Consider the following 12,173-nt stretch of genomic DNA (forward strand, 5'->3'; position numbering starts at 1 on the left):
GCTGTGTTTTTCATGGCAGAACTCAAACCTTTGGAGTTGTCTGATCTGGAGAGTCATCATTCTTGGTCTTCCTTTCTTAAAGGAATAGTTCACACAAAAAAATAATTTACTTGCCCTCATGTCATTCCAAACCTATAAGACTTTTGTCTATCTTTAGAACACAAATAAAGATATTTTTAATTTTCTCTCATAATTTTTTGTTAATCCCTTGAAAGTCTAGATAATCAGTATTTTCAAGCTTCAAAGTTACAGTTATTGTAGAAGTAATCCATGACAATATTTATATATGAATAAATCTTAAATTATATCATAGCGAACATGTCTGTTCAGAAGAAAATACTGGTTGCAATGCAGACTTGCAATGGAGGACAAAAATTAAGAGAATATTAAATATATTTGTGTTCCAAAAATTTGTATGGGTTTGGAACAACACGGGGGAGAATAAATTATGACCATTGTCATTTTTTGGTGAACTAACCCTTTGAAGAGCAGCCCTCCACGTACATGAAAATTTGTGAGGTATGTGAATGTCATGTCTGTTTTAATGTTTCAGTAAAGAAGTAGCTTTCTGAAAGCAATATATTTATTTAAACAATATTACATGCCCTCACACTAGCGCTGCCATTACAGAGACATTAAACAGCCACACAAAGTGGTTGAAATTATAAAACAGACTATTTACCTATCCTTACTGATGTGGACGCACCTCTATGAATGGTTGTATGAAACCAGCAAGAACACCATAATAGAAAGATCTGTGTCTTTTTATTGCCTGTGTTTCACTCTACAGCCTTATTTTTTTTCTATCAATTTCAAGACATTCTGCAAGCTCAGCAAAAACAATTTCTTATTGTAATGCCACTCAATATAAAATCAATTGTCCTTGTTTTGTTCAATGGAACTGGTTCTGTTTAAGAGGGCTATTGATTCCCAACCCTACATTCAGTGTACATTAAAAGAATCAGATTACATCACTATTAAGCAGATACTCAAACATCCAGTCTATTGCGCAGTTTAGAAACATGAATTGTTTCTTCATGAGTCTTTCACCCAAATGAGTCTTTTCATCGCGTTGGACTTTCATTAGTTTCATATACGTCCTAATGCCAAATTCCCACAGTGCTTGCCAGGTGTGTGCACACCCTGACACACAAACAGATTGCGAAGGAGAACAGAAAATGCTTTGTGTCGCTCAGCTGCGGAGGCTGTGGAGCGTCACCCTCCTGCCCTCTCATAAGCCAACCTACACAGCACCCAACCACCTGGTCTCCACAACAACCCTTAAACACATACAGCCCGTCCAATAACAATGCCTGAGTACAGAGGGAGGGGTGTGGCCACAGCAGGTTGACAATTCTTGTGGAAGAACACAAGAGTCAGCACAGGGAAAGTGTGTGTGATATAGTGTGCATGTAATACACTGTAAGAGAGTGTCTGTAAGAGAGAAAAGAGCGAGAAGGTGTGGTGCAGAAATGGCCCATATACCCCTGACTGACGGCTCGTCTCATGTTATATAAATAGTCCATATGAAACTATAAAAGAGCAAATGTTTTACCACTGTTACCACAGACTAATGGCAGAACTGAAAAAAAAAAATTCTGTTTCTGTCTAGCACTTCCGCTCAGCATATACATCATACAGCAGTGAGTGGTATGACAAATCTTTTATATATACATACACACTGGAACTGTCTTCTGCACGGACTAATTACGCAAAGCCTGCTACTTTATCTATTTGGAAGAACTGGACTTCCATAGTCTCGAAGATTTGGGTCATTTAATCTAAACATGTCATTCTGTTGTTAATATTATTACCAATTTTGTTTGTGTATATGTATATATATATATATATATATATATATATATATATATATATATATATATATATATATATATATATATATATATATAGTATGTATATTCAAATAATAAACTTTTAAAAATACACAATAATAAAAAAATGTTGTGCCTATTTTTTTGTTAAGAATTGCATTATGCGTATACACATTTTTGATGCAAAACTGCGCATAGTCATTTGTAACCTGAATGGCTTCTGGTGCCATCATCTTCTAGTTATTTTTAGCTGTATAATCAGCTCATTATGCTGCTCGATAATCCAAAGTGGTATTATCATATTTTCATAAACACACTGGTTTGTAGCACAAATAGTTTTACTGCACTTTGTTATTCTTTTATTTATCTATATACACAACAATGGATTTTTTTTGGGTTAAATCCAGTGAATTGTTTACTTCAATAAACTTAATAAATACACTTAGAAACCAAAAATATAAACCTATAATATAATATAATATAATCTTATATAGGGCTCTAATTTCTGACTGAATGAGCCATATATGAAGTCATTATAAAACAGACAAAATACACACACCCGAGTTGAATTTTCATTGCGCTTTCACAAGGCATATGTCCAGAAACAAATGCCATTACCATGGTACTGTACGTGTCCAAAAGCAACAATATCATGGTATTTTTTGTGAGTTAAAAGCAGGGCAAAGTGCAGGACTCAAATTCTTGCAGATCATAAGAGATTCAGCGTAAGCCCACCACAGATGCATCCACAGCCATCTCACTCTGGGATGGCAATTCATAAGCCCTTCAAATTAGCAGCTTTAATTGGTGTCTGGGGAGTTTGGGGGAGTTGGGTCCACAGAGAGAGAGGAAATGACTGCAATTAACAGATTGGGCTATGATTGCAGCTCTGCGAGGATGCATTTGTGGAGCTTCCAGCTGGAGGAACAAAGTGGGAATGCTTAGGGGAATTTGCGACTTTGTTTTGACACGGTTGGTTAAGGATGTGATGTGCTGGGACAGGTGAATCCTTAATCTAACAGGGACTGGTCAGGCCTGGGAGGAACAGCTGTTGACTGTGGGGCGAGGTGGGGCAGCGCTGTCATCTTACCCATGATGACCTCAAACACGCCACCATAGAGAAATATAAACACTTTGCGACTTAAGACACTGCTCAGCCACACAAAAACTAGTAGGGATGCATGACATATCGGTAACATATTGGTCATCAAGCAAGATTAGAGATTTTAATTTTAACATACTGGATATTTGTCCACGCTCATTTACCAGATTTTTACGTTTAGGTGAGCTTTTCCACCATTTAACTCTCACTTAAAGGAATAGTTTATCGAAAAATAAAACATTTGTTAAACATTTTACATAGACTCCGGCCATCTAAGATGTAGATGAGTTTGTTTCTTTTAATCGTTTGACAGCACTAAATAATAATATAATATAATATAATATAAACAAAAATCCATTTTGAAATCCAGGCCAGGCCAGTCAAACTCACCCAAAAAAACACCTGCTGTTAAATGGATTCCCCTTTTCTTTAAATGATCATTAACAGCGTTTAGAAATATAAAAGGTGTCCTTTCAGGTCATTTCCCTAAAGCAAAATTACACAAAATGCTTGCAAACAGCAGAATAAGGCTAGTGGGTCTGCACCATCGAAGTGACAGGAGAGTGCTTCGTGTCATTCATAATTCACATCATCAGCGTCACAAGCCTTTTACCATCGTGCCACTCTAGCGAAGCAGCTCTGAGACGACACACCATCGCTATTGCCCTTTAATCTGCACACTCAAACATCTTCCTCCTAAAATCGCAAAGGCTGGATTTGTTCAGTCAGTTGTAACTCCCTGTAGAAGTTAAAACACCACACTGCTCAGAAAGACACTACGCCCACAAAACATGCCCTCTGCCCAGCTGAGCCCCTCTAAATACATGCATACTGTTGAGGGATGAGTTACACAGGCAGGCACAGGTTAGGACACTAGACCCAATAAACTGAATGTAATAACATTTCGACTTCATTTGTATTGGAATCATTTACATTATTGTGCAATTCAGTCAATGTTTAAATTGACATTTATCAGGACTGAAAGCAATGTTAAAAAAAAAAAAAACGTGGTGAGGAAAATCAATTTCACTTCTTTATATTTGTGTGCAATTAGCTCATGGCTACGTGTTTTTTTACACTCATCAAACGTTATTGTCGCACAAGGAGGTCATGCATTTCTCACAGTCTGACATCTGTCATGTTAAATAATTCGCAGTGCTGGTATTCCTTTCCTCCATTGTCACAGACGTGACCGTGCAAGAGGCAGGGCACTAAGCGCATGCTCTTTTGTTCAAGTCACAAGAACGACAATCCGCCACTGACAGACTTTGTTACATATTTAAATAAGCTGCCGTCAGCATGCCTGGAACATTTGCATATCTTTCCTTTTATCCCCCACTCCTGCATTAACTCCTGTGTATATGCTTCACACCCAAAACCACTATTGTTTTATGATCCTGTCATACTGTTTTAACAACAACTAATTAGACAAAGCCATTATTATTATTATTTTTATTATTATTAACTGATTAAATATTTACTATTATTATTATTATATACTAATACATTTAATAGAAAAAAATAAATAACAACAACAACAACATGGTTGTTTTGAAAATGAAAGTATAATATTTTTCCTTCTTTTTTCACTTGAATAAACATGTTAAAAATAAAAAAAACATTCATTTTACTATGAACAGTTGTTTCTTGGCATTGTTCAAGACCCAACAAAATTGTAAAAAAAAAAAAGTGTAATAAATAATTAATAAAATAAATAAATAAATTGACAGTCTCTGTCTATATTCAAGCCAGTTGATTCTTTATTGGCAGCACTTTCCATCCTAAAGGATTAAGTGTCTTTACTGTTCCTGCTCGCTCTTGCTGTTAATGCACAATGACAAAGGTTTGTGTACCAACTCTTGTGGGAATATCTGCTCGACAGAACAAAGTTAAAGCACGACATTGGGACCGCAAATTCAGCAGTGCCCCATTTTCAGCTGCAGGTTTAAGACTAGCTGCTCTCCCCACCCACTGTGTTTCTGTCATGCTGGGGCATTCCTGGAGCAACCAGCCCATGACGAGAAGACCTAAATGAGGAAACTGTGCTTACTAATGTGTCAGAAAGACCTAAATAGTACATTCTGCTTTAACACGGAAATTGGCTTTATTGAAGGTACACTTCTGCCTTCCACAGGGTGCTTTCTCATGACTTTTGCAGACCACCTCTGGCCCAGCTTTTCAAAGGGTAATAAGGCTAAAAAGTGGCGAGCCCAGGGTCTTTGTTTGTACCCTTGCAGGAACACGTATTAGCATTCAAAAAGAGGTGAGTGAGCTGCCTCCTACATTTCTAAAGGAATGGAGGAAAAAGGTGGACTTAGGAGGGGGTCAGACTCCTGCGGTCACCCCGAGGTTTGTTGACACAAACTCCAAGCCAACCCAGGGATCTGCATTCACACTTCCAAACTCGGTTGAATAGCATTGAACCCAGAGGAGCCGAAAGCAATAATTACTTTATTAGAGCAAGTGAGGAGGCTGTGAGCTCAAAGGGAATGCTTTTGCTCGGTTTACCACTGTATCAAATTTATGCATTTGCTTTTCCGTGCTAGCTAATTAGCATTTATGCAAATAGTAATGGGAAGTGTTCAGCGATAAGTTGGAAAGCAGGAAGGGGGAAGTGAATCTAAAAGAGGAAAAGGTGTTTACTCAGATAGTGAGATGCAGTATTCAATGTATTTCCATTTCACATGCAAATGCTAATGGGGTCAATGGAGAGGTTGGCAAAACAAAGCTTGCGATTTGATAATTTTTTTCAAGGTTTCAAGGAAATTTTAACAATACAATACTATAAAATGTGTAAAATGTGTTTAAAAATATGCCATTTTTTCATGTAATGATTCAAAGATATATAACTTTCATATCCCTGTTAGTAACCAAAATCCACAGGCTAAAATGTAAACCATCCTGTTACTCAAAAAGTCAGTGTAATATCACCTTAACTGATGTATACACAACTCAATATGACTGGCTCAAACCCATGAACGCCTCGTTGTGTTGTATCATTCTAAAGTTAGTCAAACCATCACTTACAGTACATGGGATGGCAGCTACACATCTGAAAAAGTCAGTGCTCAACCAACTCAACAACTGAACCAAATTTTAAACAAATCATTGTGGAGACTGCGCTTAAAGGGATAGTTCAACCAAAAATGAAAATTCATCATTTACTCACCCTAAGGTGTCTTTACAGAGCTAAGTTAAGGCTGCTCTGTGCCTGCTCAAAATTCAGTGTAAAGATGGAATGCTGCAATAAAGCCAGACTAAATAATGCCTGCTCAGACCCACTTCAGCCCCTAGGAATCAGATGTAATTGCTGTGTAAGTGCATTTAAGACATTAAACTGTAAAGATGTGAACTTCAGAAGCACTTCTGTGCCACCCTTGCCATGCAAATTTGGCAACAGTTCTCATATCATTCCAAACTTGTATGACTTACTTTCTTCTGTGCAACATAAAAGAAGATGTTTTGAGAAATGTCTCCGTGTTTCTATTGTCCATACAAAACAGTAGCCAAAACTGTTTGGTTGTCATCGTACTTCAAAATATCATATTTGGTGTTCCGCAGAAGAAAGTCACATAGTTTGGAACAACAACAGGGTTAAGTAAACAATGACAGAATTGACATTTTTAGTGAACCAACCCCTCAAATAAGAAAACTTACACTGGTGTAATATTAAAACCATTTTGGACAAAGAAAAACTCAAGTATTTAAACAAAATCTAGTCTAAATGGTAGAGCAGTTGTGCCTTCAAACATTAATCAAATTTCCTACCGTCTTCTGAAAGTTCTCCAACAGCCGGCTCAGGAGAGGTATTTAAAATTTGACTAATTCGTCTTGACATGGACAGCAGAATCCCTGAAAACATTTGAGAGCTCAGCCCCCGTCTGAGCGTTGGAGTCTCAGTACGAATTTCACTCCCCAGTTCAGATGTAGATCTTAAAAAAGGGGTCGAGCTGCGAGATAACCAGTCCCTCTGAAGATTAGGATGCTCCAGGAGGACACCACAGTTGGTGACCCTCTGGGGGTCCGGGAGACTGTGGACCCTGGAGATAGGAGGATTGGATCGAGCCATACTGCTGCTGCTTCTGGACCATGTCAAGCTCTGTGTGCGCATGTCCCGTCCAGCCAGGTTCCTTCGGTCATGTGTGTCCAAGGGCTCCTCAGGGGCTGAATTTGAACGGTGCTTTAGCCAAGGCCTGCTGAGGAGACGCCAGCGACGAGCACTCTCTCTGCCAGACGAACAGCGTGATGGATTCCGGTTTGACCCCATTTGGTCCTCCAATGTGGCCTTCCGTGGTAAACTCATGGTTGACGAGGAGACAAAAGCTAAAAAAGCTTAACAATATCAAGAAGCAGGAAGCCAAAATCAATATCAGTCCATTGCAAATGCTAACAATTGCATCATAGTCTCATCTCGATGAGCTAGGCTGGATCTAACCAAGTTATCCGAGCATACTCCTCTAAATTTGATGCCTGACATAGCGGATAACACTGTCCCCGAGATCTCCTTGAAGAAACATGCTGCGCAAATGTCTCTCAGCGAAAGAGCAAGACATCCACTGGTGAGCCACCACTTCCTGGATTCTGGGTTGCTGCTAGGGTTTCTGGGAGGAAATAGGTGTCAGATATATGTGTGCGCAGAAACACTTTGCCTCACTATCCAATCAGCGCATGTGCTGCCCATTTAGTGGCCCCACTCTGTGGTTGGCGCAACACCAACTGCTTCATGAAAGTAGAATTGTAAGAACAAAAAATGTCTTTGTCTGTGAATCTGGTTCGTTAGAGTCAGGTAGAGAGAATGTACATTATACGGCTTCTGTAGAACTACAAGTATAAATTCAGGGTAGTGATAAAGATAACCATTTTAAAAATAACAGCAATGCTTTCACTGAATTAGACAAACTAAACAGTAACTTTAAAGTGGTCCTATTATGCTCTTTTACAAAGTCTTGATTTTGTTTTGGGGGTGTACTACAACAGGCTCTCATACTAGGTTGTTCGAAAAACACATTATTTTTCACATATTTTACATTATTACAACACCTCTCTCCCCAGTCTGGCATGAACGGCTCGAATAGTTCCTGTATCAAATGAAGGCCCGCCTTCTGAAATACGAAATATGCTGTGATTAGTTAGCTGGGTCAGTGTGTGCTGTGATTGGTTAACTGGGCCAGTGTGTGTTGTGATTGGCAGCACTCGGTGCCTGGTCGGGAAATGTCACGCCCCTTACCATAGCCGCCTGCGAGCTTCAGTGTAAATATTGGGTCAAAATCAAATCAATTTGAGCGCGATTTAAACCCGGATGATTGTAACCACTCCAAGTTCATCTGCCTTGGGAAAGCTAGAGTGTCTCCGACATAGTGATAACACTCGTTGCCTTCTCTAGTGCAGCTCAACCAGGTCTCGTCCCATTCGAAGATTTTTGTGATATCACAAATCCCGGAAAATATGCGTTGTAGTCCAAACAAGTCATTCGTTGTAGTTTTTGAAAAGTGATTTCTGTTAAATAAAATATCTCCTTTTGAAGTGGACTTTGAGCGTTGTAACTTTGCAGATCTTTTTTATGCTTAAACAGCAACATTACAGACTAACTAAAGTTGAATTAGACCCCTTTAAGGGATTTCCCTGCAATCTGTTGCGCAATAGAGGGAAAAAACATATTCTGGATAACAAAATGTTTAGTTCTGATTGGTCTAATATGCTCTTATATATTGCTCTTGTCTATGTTCATGATGAATCACAGCTGTGATATCCAACATAACATTCACATCATTGACGGTGTGAAGATCAAAAGTATTGTACAAAAGGAGACGTGGTTACAATGGATGTCATTTTGATCTTGATTACATGAAGAGGCTGATAATCATATCCTTTTTAAAAATTTGCAGTCAATAGCATGTCGGCGCCACATCAGTACACCCACATCTGTACAAAAGCCCAATGAACTCAAGAGCAACCAATGAACCAGTGAGAAAGTTAAAGAAGAAAATTCCTTCAGAGTCTGATCCTTTCAATGCTGATAATTAAAAAGGTTTTCAATGCGACAAGCTGAATCAGAAACATTACAAACAGGTTTTACATTCAAATAACCAAGCCACTGTAAAAACTATATGCCCTTGTGTCATGTTAAAAAGAAACATACAGCTGGTGAGCAGGACTCCCTGTCATATGCCAGATTTTGGGATTGGGCAGTACATTTCCAGAGTAAAAGATTTAGCACAGAAGGTCAAAGCTGTGAATATTAAAGTCGATAATCTCTGCTGAGATTTACCATGTGCATTATTGACTCCTCTGAAGATTATGAATAAACCTTGACATACAGATTTATAAAAAGCATAGAGAAAGAAAATTAAGCAAGTTTTCTACATCAAAGACAAATATATTGGCATTAGATCATTACTGAGCCCGCCTGGCTGATTAAGAGAAGTGAATTAATTCCAAGATCTACCAACAGCCTTTTAAATGGATAATGTGTATTGGGATCATGGGGTAAACACTGGTAAAACAAGTGTTTGGTTTTACAGCAATTTTGTTTACTTATTTTATTTACTGACATAAAATGACCACAAAACTACAAAGTTTGGCTACAAAATTATTTCAACCATTTAAAGGGATAAATCAATGCACATTCACAAGAGTACCACGAGGCATACGTGTGCATCTGTCTGCTTGTAATTCTGGGTTCTACGTCAGAAACACCACACGCATGCGTCGTGGTACTCTTGTGAACGCGTGTCGTAGACAGCCATGGAAGAGAAAAAATTGTTGAATAAAGTAGTTATTTTTGTTTTCTTTGCACACAAAAAGCGTTCTTGTAGCTTCATAACATTATGGTTGAACCACTGATGTCATATGGACCATTTTAACAATGTCCTTACTACCTTTAACGTGTCAGTTACATTGTTGTCTATGCAGGGTCAGAAAGCTCCGATTTCATCAAAAATATCTTAATTTGTGTTCCGAAGATAAACGAATGTCTTACAGATTTGGAACGACATGAGGGTGAGTAATTAATGACAGAATTTTCATTTTTGGGTGAACTATCCCTTTAAACCTAAACCTTTAAATCAGAAAGTCTTAAAGATAATAATAACTTAATTCAGTCAAGGGTTTCCAAACGTTTGACTGGTAGTGCATGTCATTGTTATCTATTACATTGGCCACTGTCCCCTATTATCAGTATCAGCCATTGAAAACTCCACCTATCTCAATTCATTGCAAAACTGTACCACTAGACCAAGTAACTCAAGTCTGGTCTCCTTGTTGCTCAGTGCGAGTATTTTAACATGGTATAAATGATGATTGAGTAAATGTCAGGTGGAGAACAGACATGCAACTTGACAACATGTGTGTGCTATTGAACTTCACATCATTCATCTGGTTGATGCAGGCCATCCATACAAGGCAAAGCATTAAATGCAAGTGAGCGAAAGAGCGCCGAGATAAAATCACGTTCACTCTACATCCGACATCCATGAGCTTCTATTATTATACTATGTTCTGAAGTCAGTGAAGCAATTTCCTGCCTTTTGACGCCCTGCAAAAGTCCAGTCTGGACAGTAGCAATTAGCACCCTGTTACAGCCATCAAACAAGTTCTGTGCCTGGAGGCAGCGCATGAAAGCAATCATTAAACACCAGTATCCCACTCCACCGCTACGAGCGTGAGATGCAGATAAACGCCATTATCAACAGCACAATCTGATCTGAAAAAGAGCAAAGGTCATGTTTCCTTTCAGTGTTAATACGGTTCGACATGTAGGTCATTATGACTGCTTAAAAGAAGTGCTAATGCAGGACTGATAACATTTGCTGAGTTGACATTGCTCAAAGCCTCCCTCATGTCATTCCAAACTTGTATGACTTTCTTCTGTGCAACAAAATTGAGGCGTTTTGAAACATGTCTTAGTGTCTTTGTCCATATAATGAAAGTTAAGGGTCTCGAATGTTCTTCAAAATATATATGTTTTGGCATTTATACAAGCTTGGAACAACACGAGGCTTTGCAAATAGAGTGTTGCAGGGATGACATACTTTTGTAGGCCAAAAACGGAAACGATTTAGCATTTTGGCACTTTCGGTTCCATCGTCCTGAAGCCTATGGGTTTTTTTTAATGGGTTTGGTTAAACGCCTGAAATAAGGTCTGTGGTTAACACAAGCTCAAGATATTTTCCCGTTTTATTCTATGACTTGTAATAAAAATCCCTTGTGATTTATTTAAGCTTTTAAAAAGGGCAAGTTGGCTACCAAGTTACAAGCTACCAAGTGGCTTAATGGGACTACTGAGATTATCAGGGACATTAAAAGGGTCATATGATGCGATTTAAATTTTTCCTTTCTCTTTGGAGTGTTACAAGCTCTTGGTGCATAAAGAAGATCTGTTAAGTTGCAAAGACTAAAGTCTCAAATCCAAAGAGATATTCTTTATAAAAGTTGAGTTAACCACGCCCTCCTAAAACGCCTCGTTTAAACACGCCCCCACATGTCTACGTCACTGTGTGGGAAGATTTGCATCACACCGCCCTAATGTTCACGCAAAGAAAGGCGGCGTAACTTTTATTCTCGCCGCCGCCGACATGTTGTGGAGATGCTGTGTGTTTCATTGTGAAAGCGAAACTACTTCGTTTGGCCTTCCAAAAGAGGACGATATCTGCTTTGTCATGCCTAGAGCTGATCCGTGCTGGTCGCTGAGGAAATAAATCAACTTTGCGCTATCAATCGCCGGATCGGCTTTCACCGCGGATGAAGCGGAGTCCAGCCCGGGCTCGAATCCGCTGGGCGCCACTCGCTGTGTGTTTCACTGTGAAAGCGAAACTACTTTGTTTGGCCTTCCAAAAGAGGACATAATGTTTCTATAAAGTGGGGCAGTTGCAACTTTGCAAGGACAGTCTGGCGCTTCTGACTCACAGCCTGTAAGTAAGTTTTTTTATATTTAAAGAATTTGCCAGTGACGATTCGCTTGTTGTTTGTAATTTCTCCGATCACAAATGCAGACATGGTTTTATGTTTACGCGGCGCAATGCGCAACGCAAAGCGTAAAAACACAGTATAAGTCATTATAATCAGTAATTATGTCCCCACTGGATGCAACAAATGCCTCCTTTGTAATGGATTTTATTGGTTTTGTATAGTCGCGCCGGGACACATGGAAACACAATATGGTAAGGGGCGTAACATTTCAGTCACACGCTTGAGGTATTCAGCCAATCACAACACACTGGATAGCTGGCCAATCAGAGCAC

The 12,173-nt window shown here is 39.0% G+C and overlaps 1 protein-coding gene across 1 annotated transcript in view; it reads right to left on the bottom strand.

Annotated features, from left to right (window-relative positions):
- The window catches only part of LOC107563585 (ras GTPase-activating protein nGAP-like), a 59,053-nt gene extending 51,604 nt beyond the window's left edge, over window positions 1-7,449 (bottom strand). The window contains exon 1 of the mRNA XM_016248474.1: window positions 6,703-7,449. Within this exon, the coding sequence (XP_016103960.1) occupies window positions 6,703-7,237 (535 nt within the window). The 5' untranslated portion in view covers window positions 7,238-7,449. The remainder of the gene's footprint in view (window positions 1-6,702) is intronic.
- Window positions 7,450-12,173: the final 4,724 nt, after the last annotated feature.

The sequence above is a fragment of the Sinocyclocheilus grahami genome, unplaced genomic scaffold (genome assembly GCF_001515645.1).
Source record: "Sinocyclocheilus grahami isolate Dianchi unplaced genomic scaffold, SAMN03320097.WGS_v1.1 scaffold879.1, whole genome shotgun sequence".
NCBI lineage: Eukaryota > Metazoa > Chordata > Actinopteri > Cypriniformes > Cyprinidae > Sinocyclocheilus > Sinocyclocheilus grahami.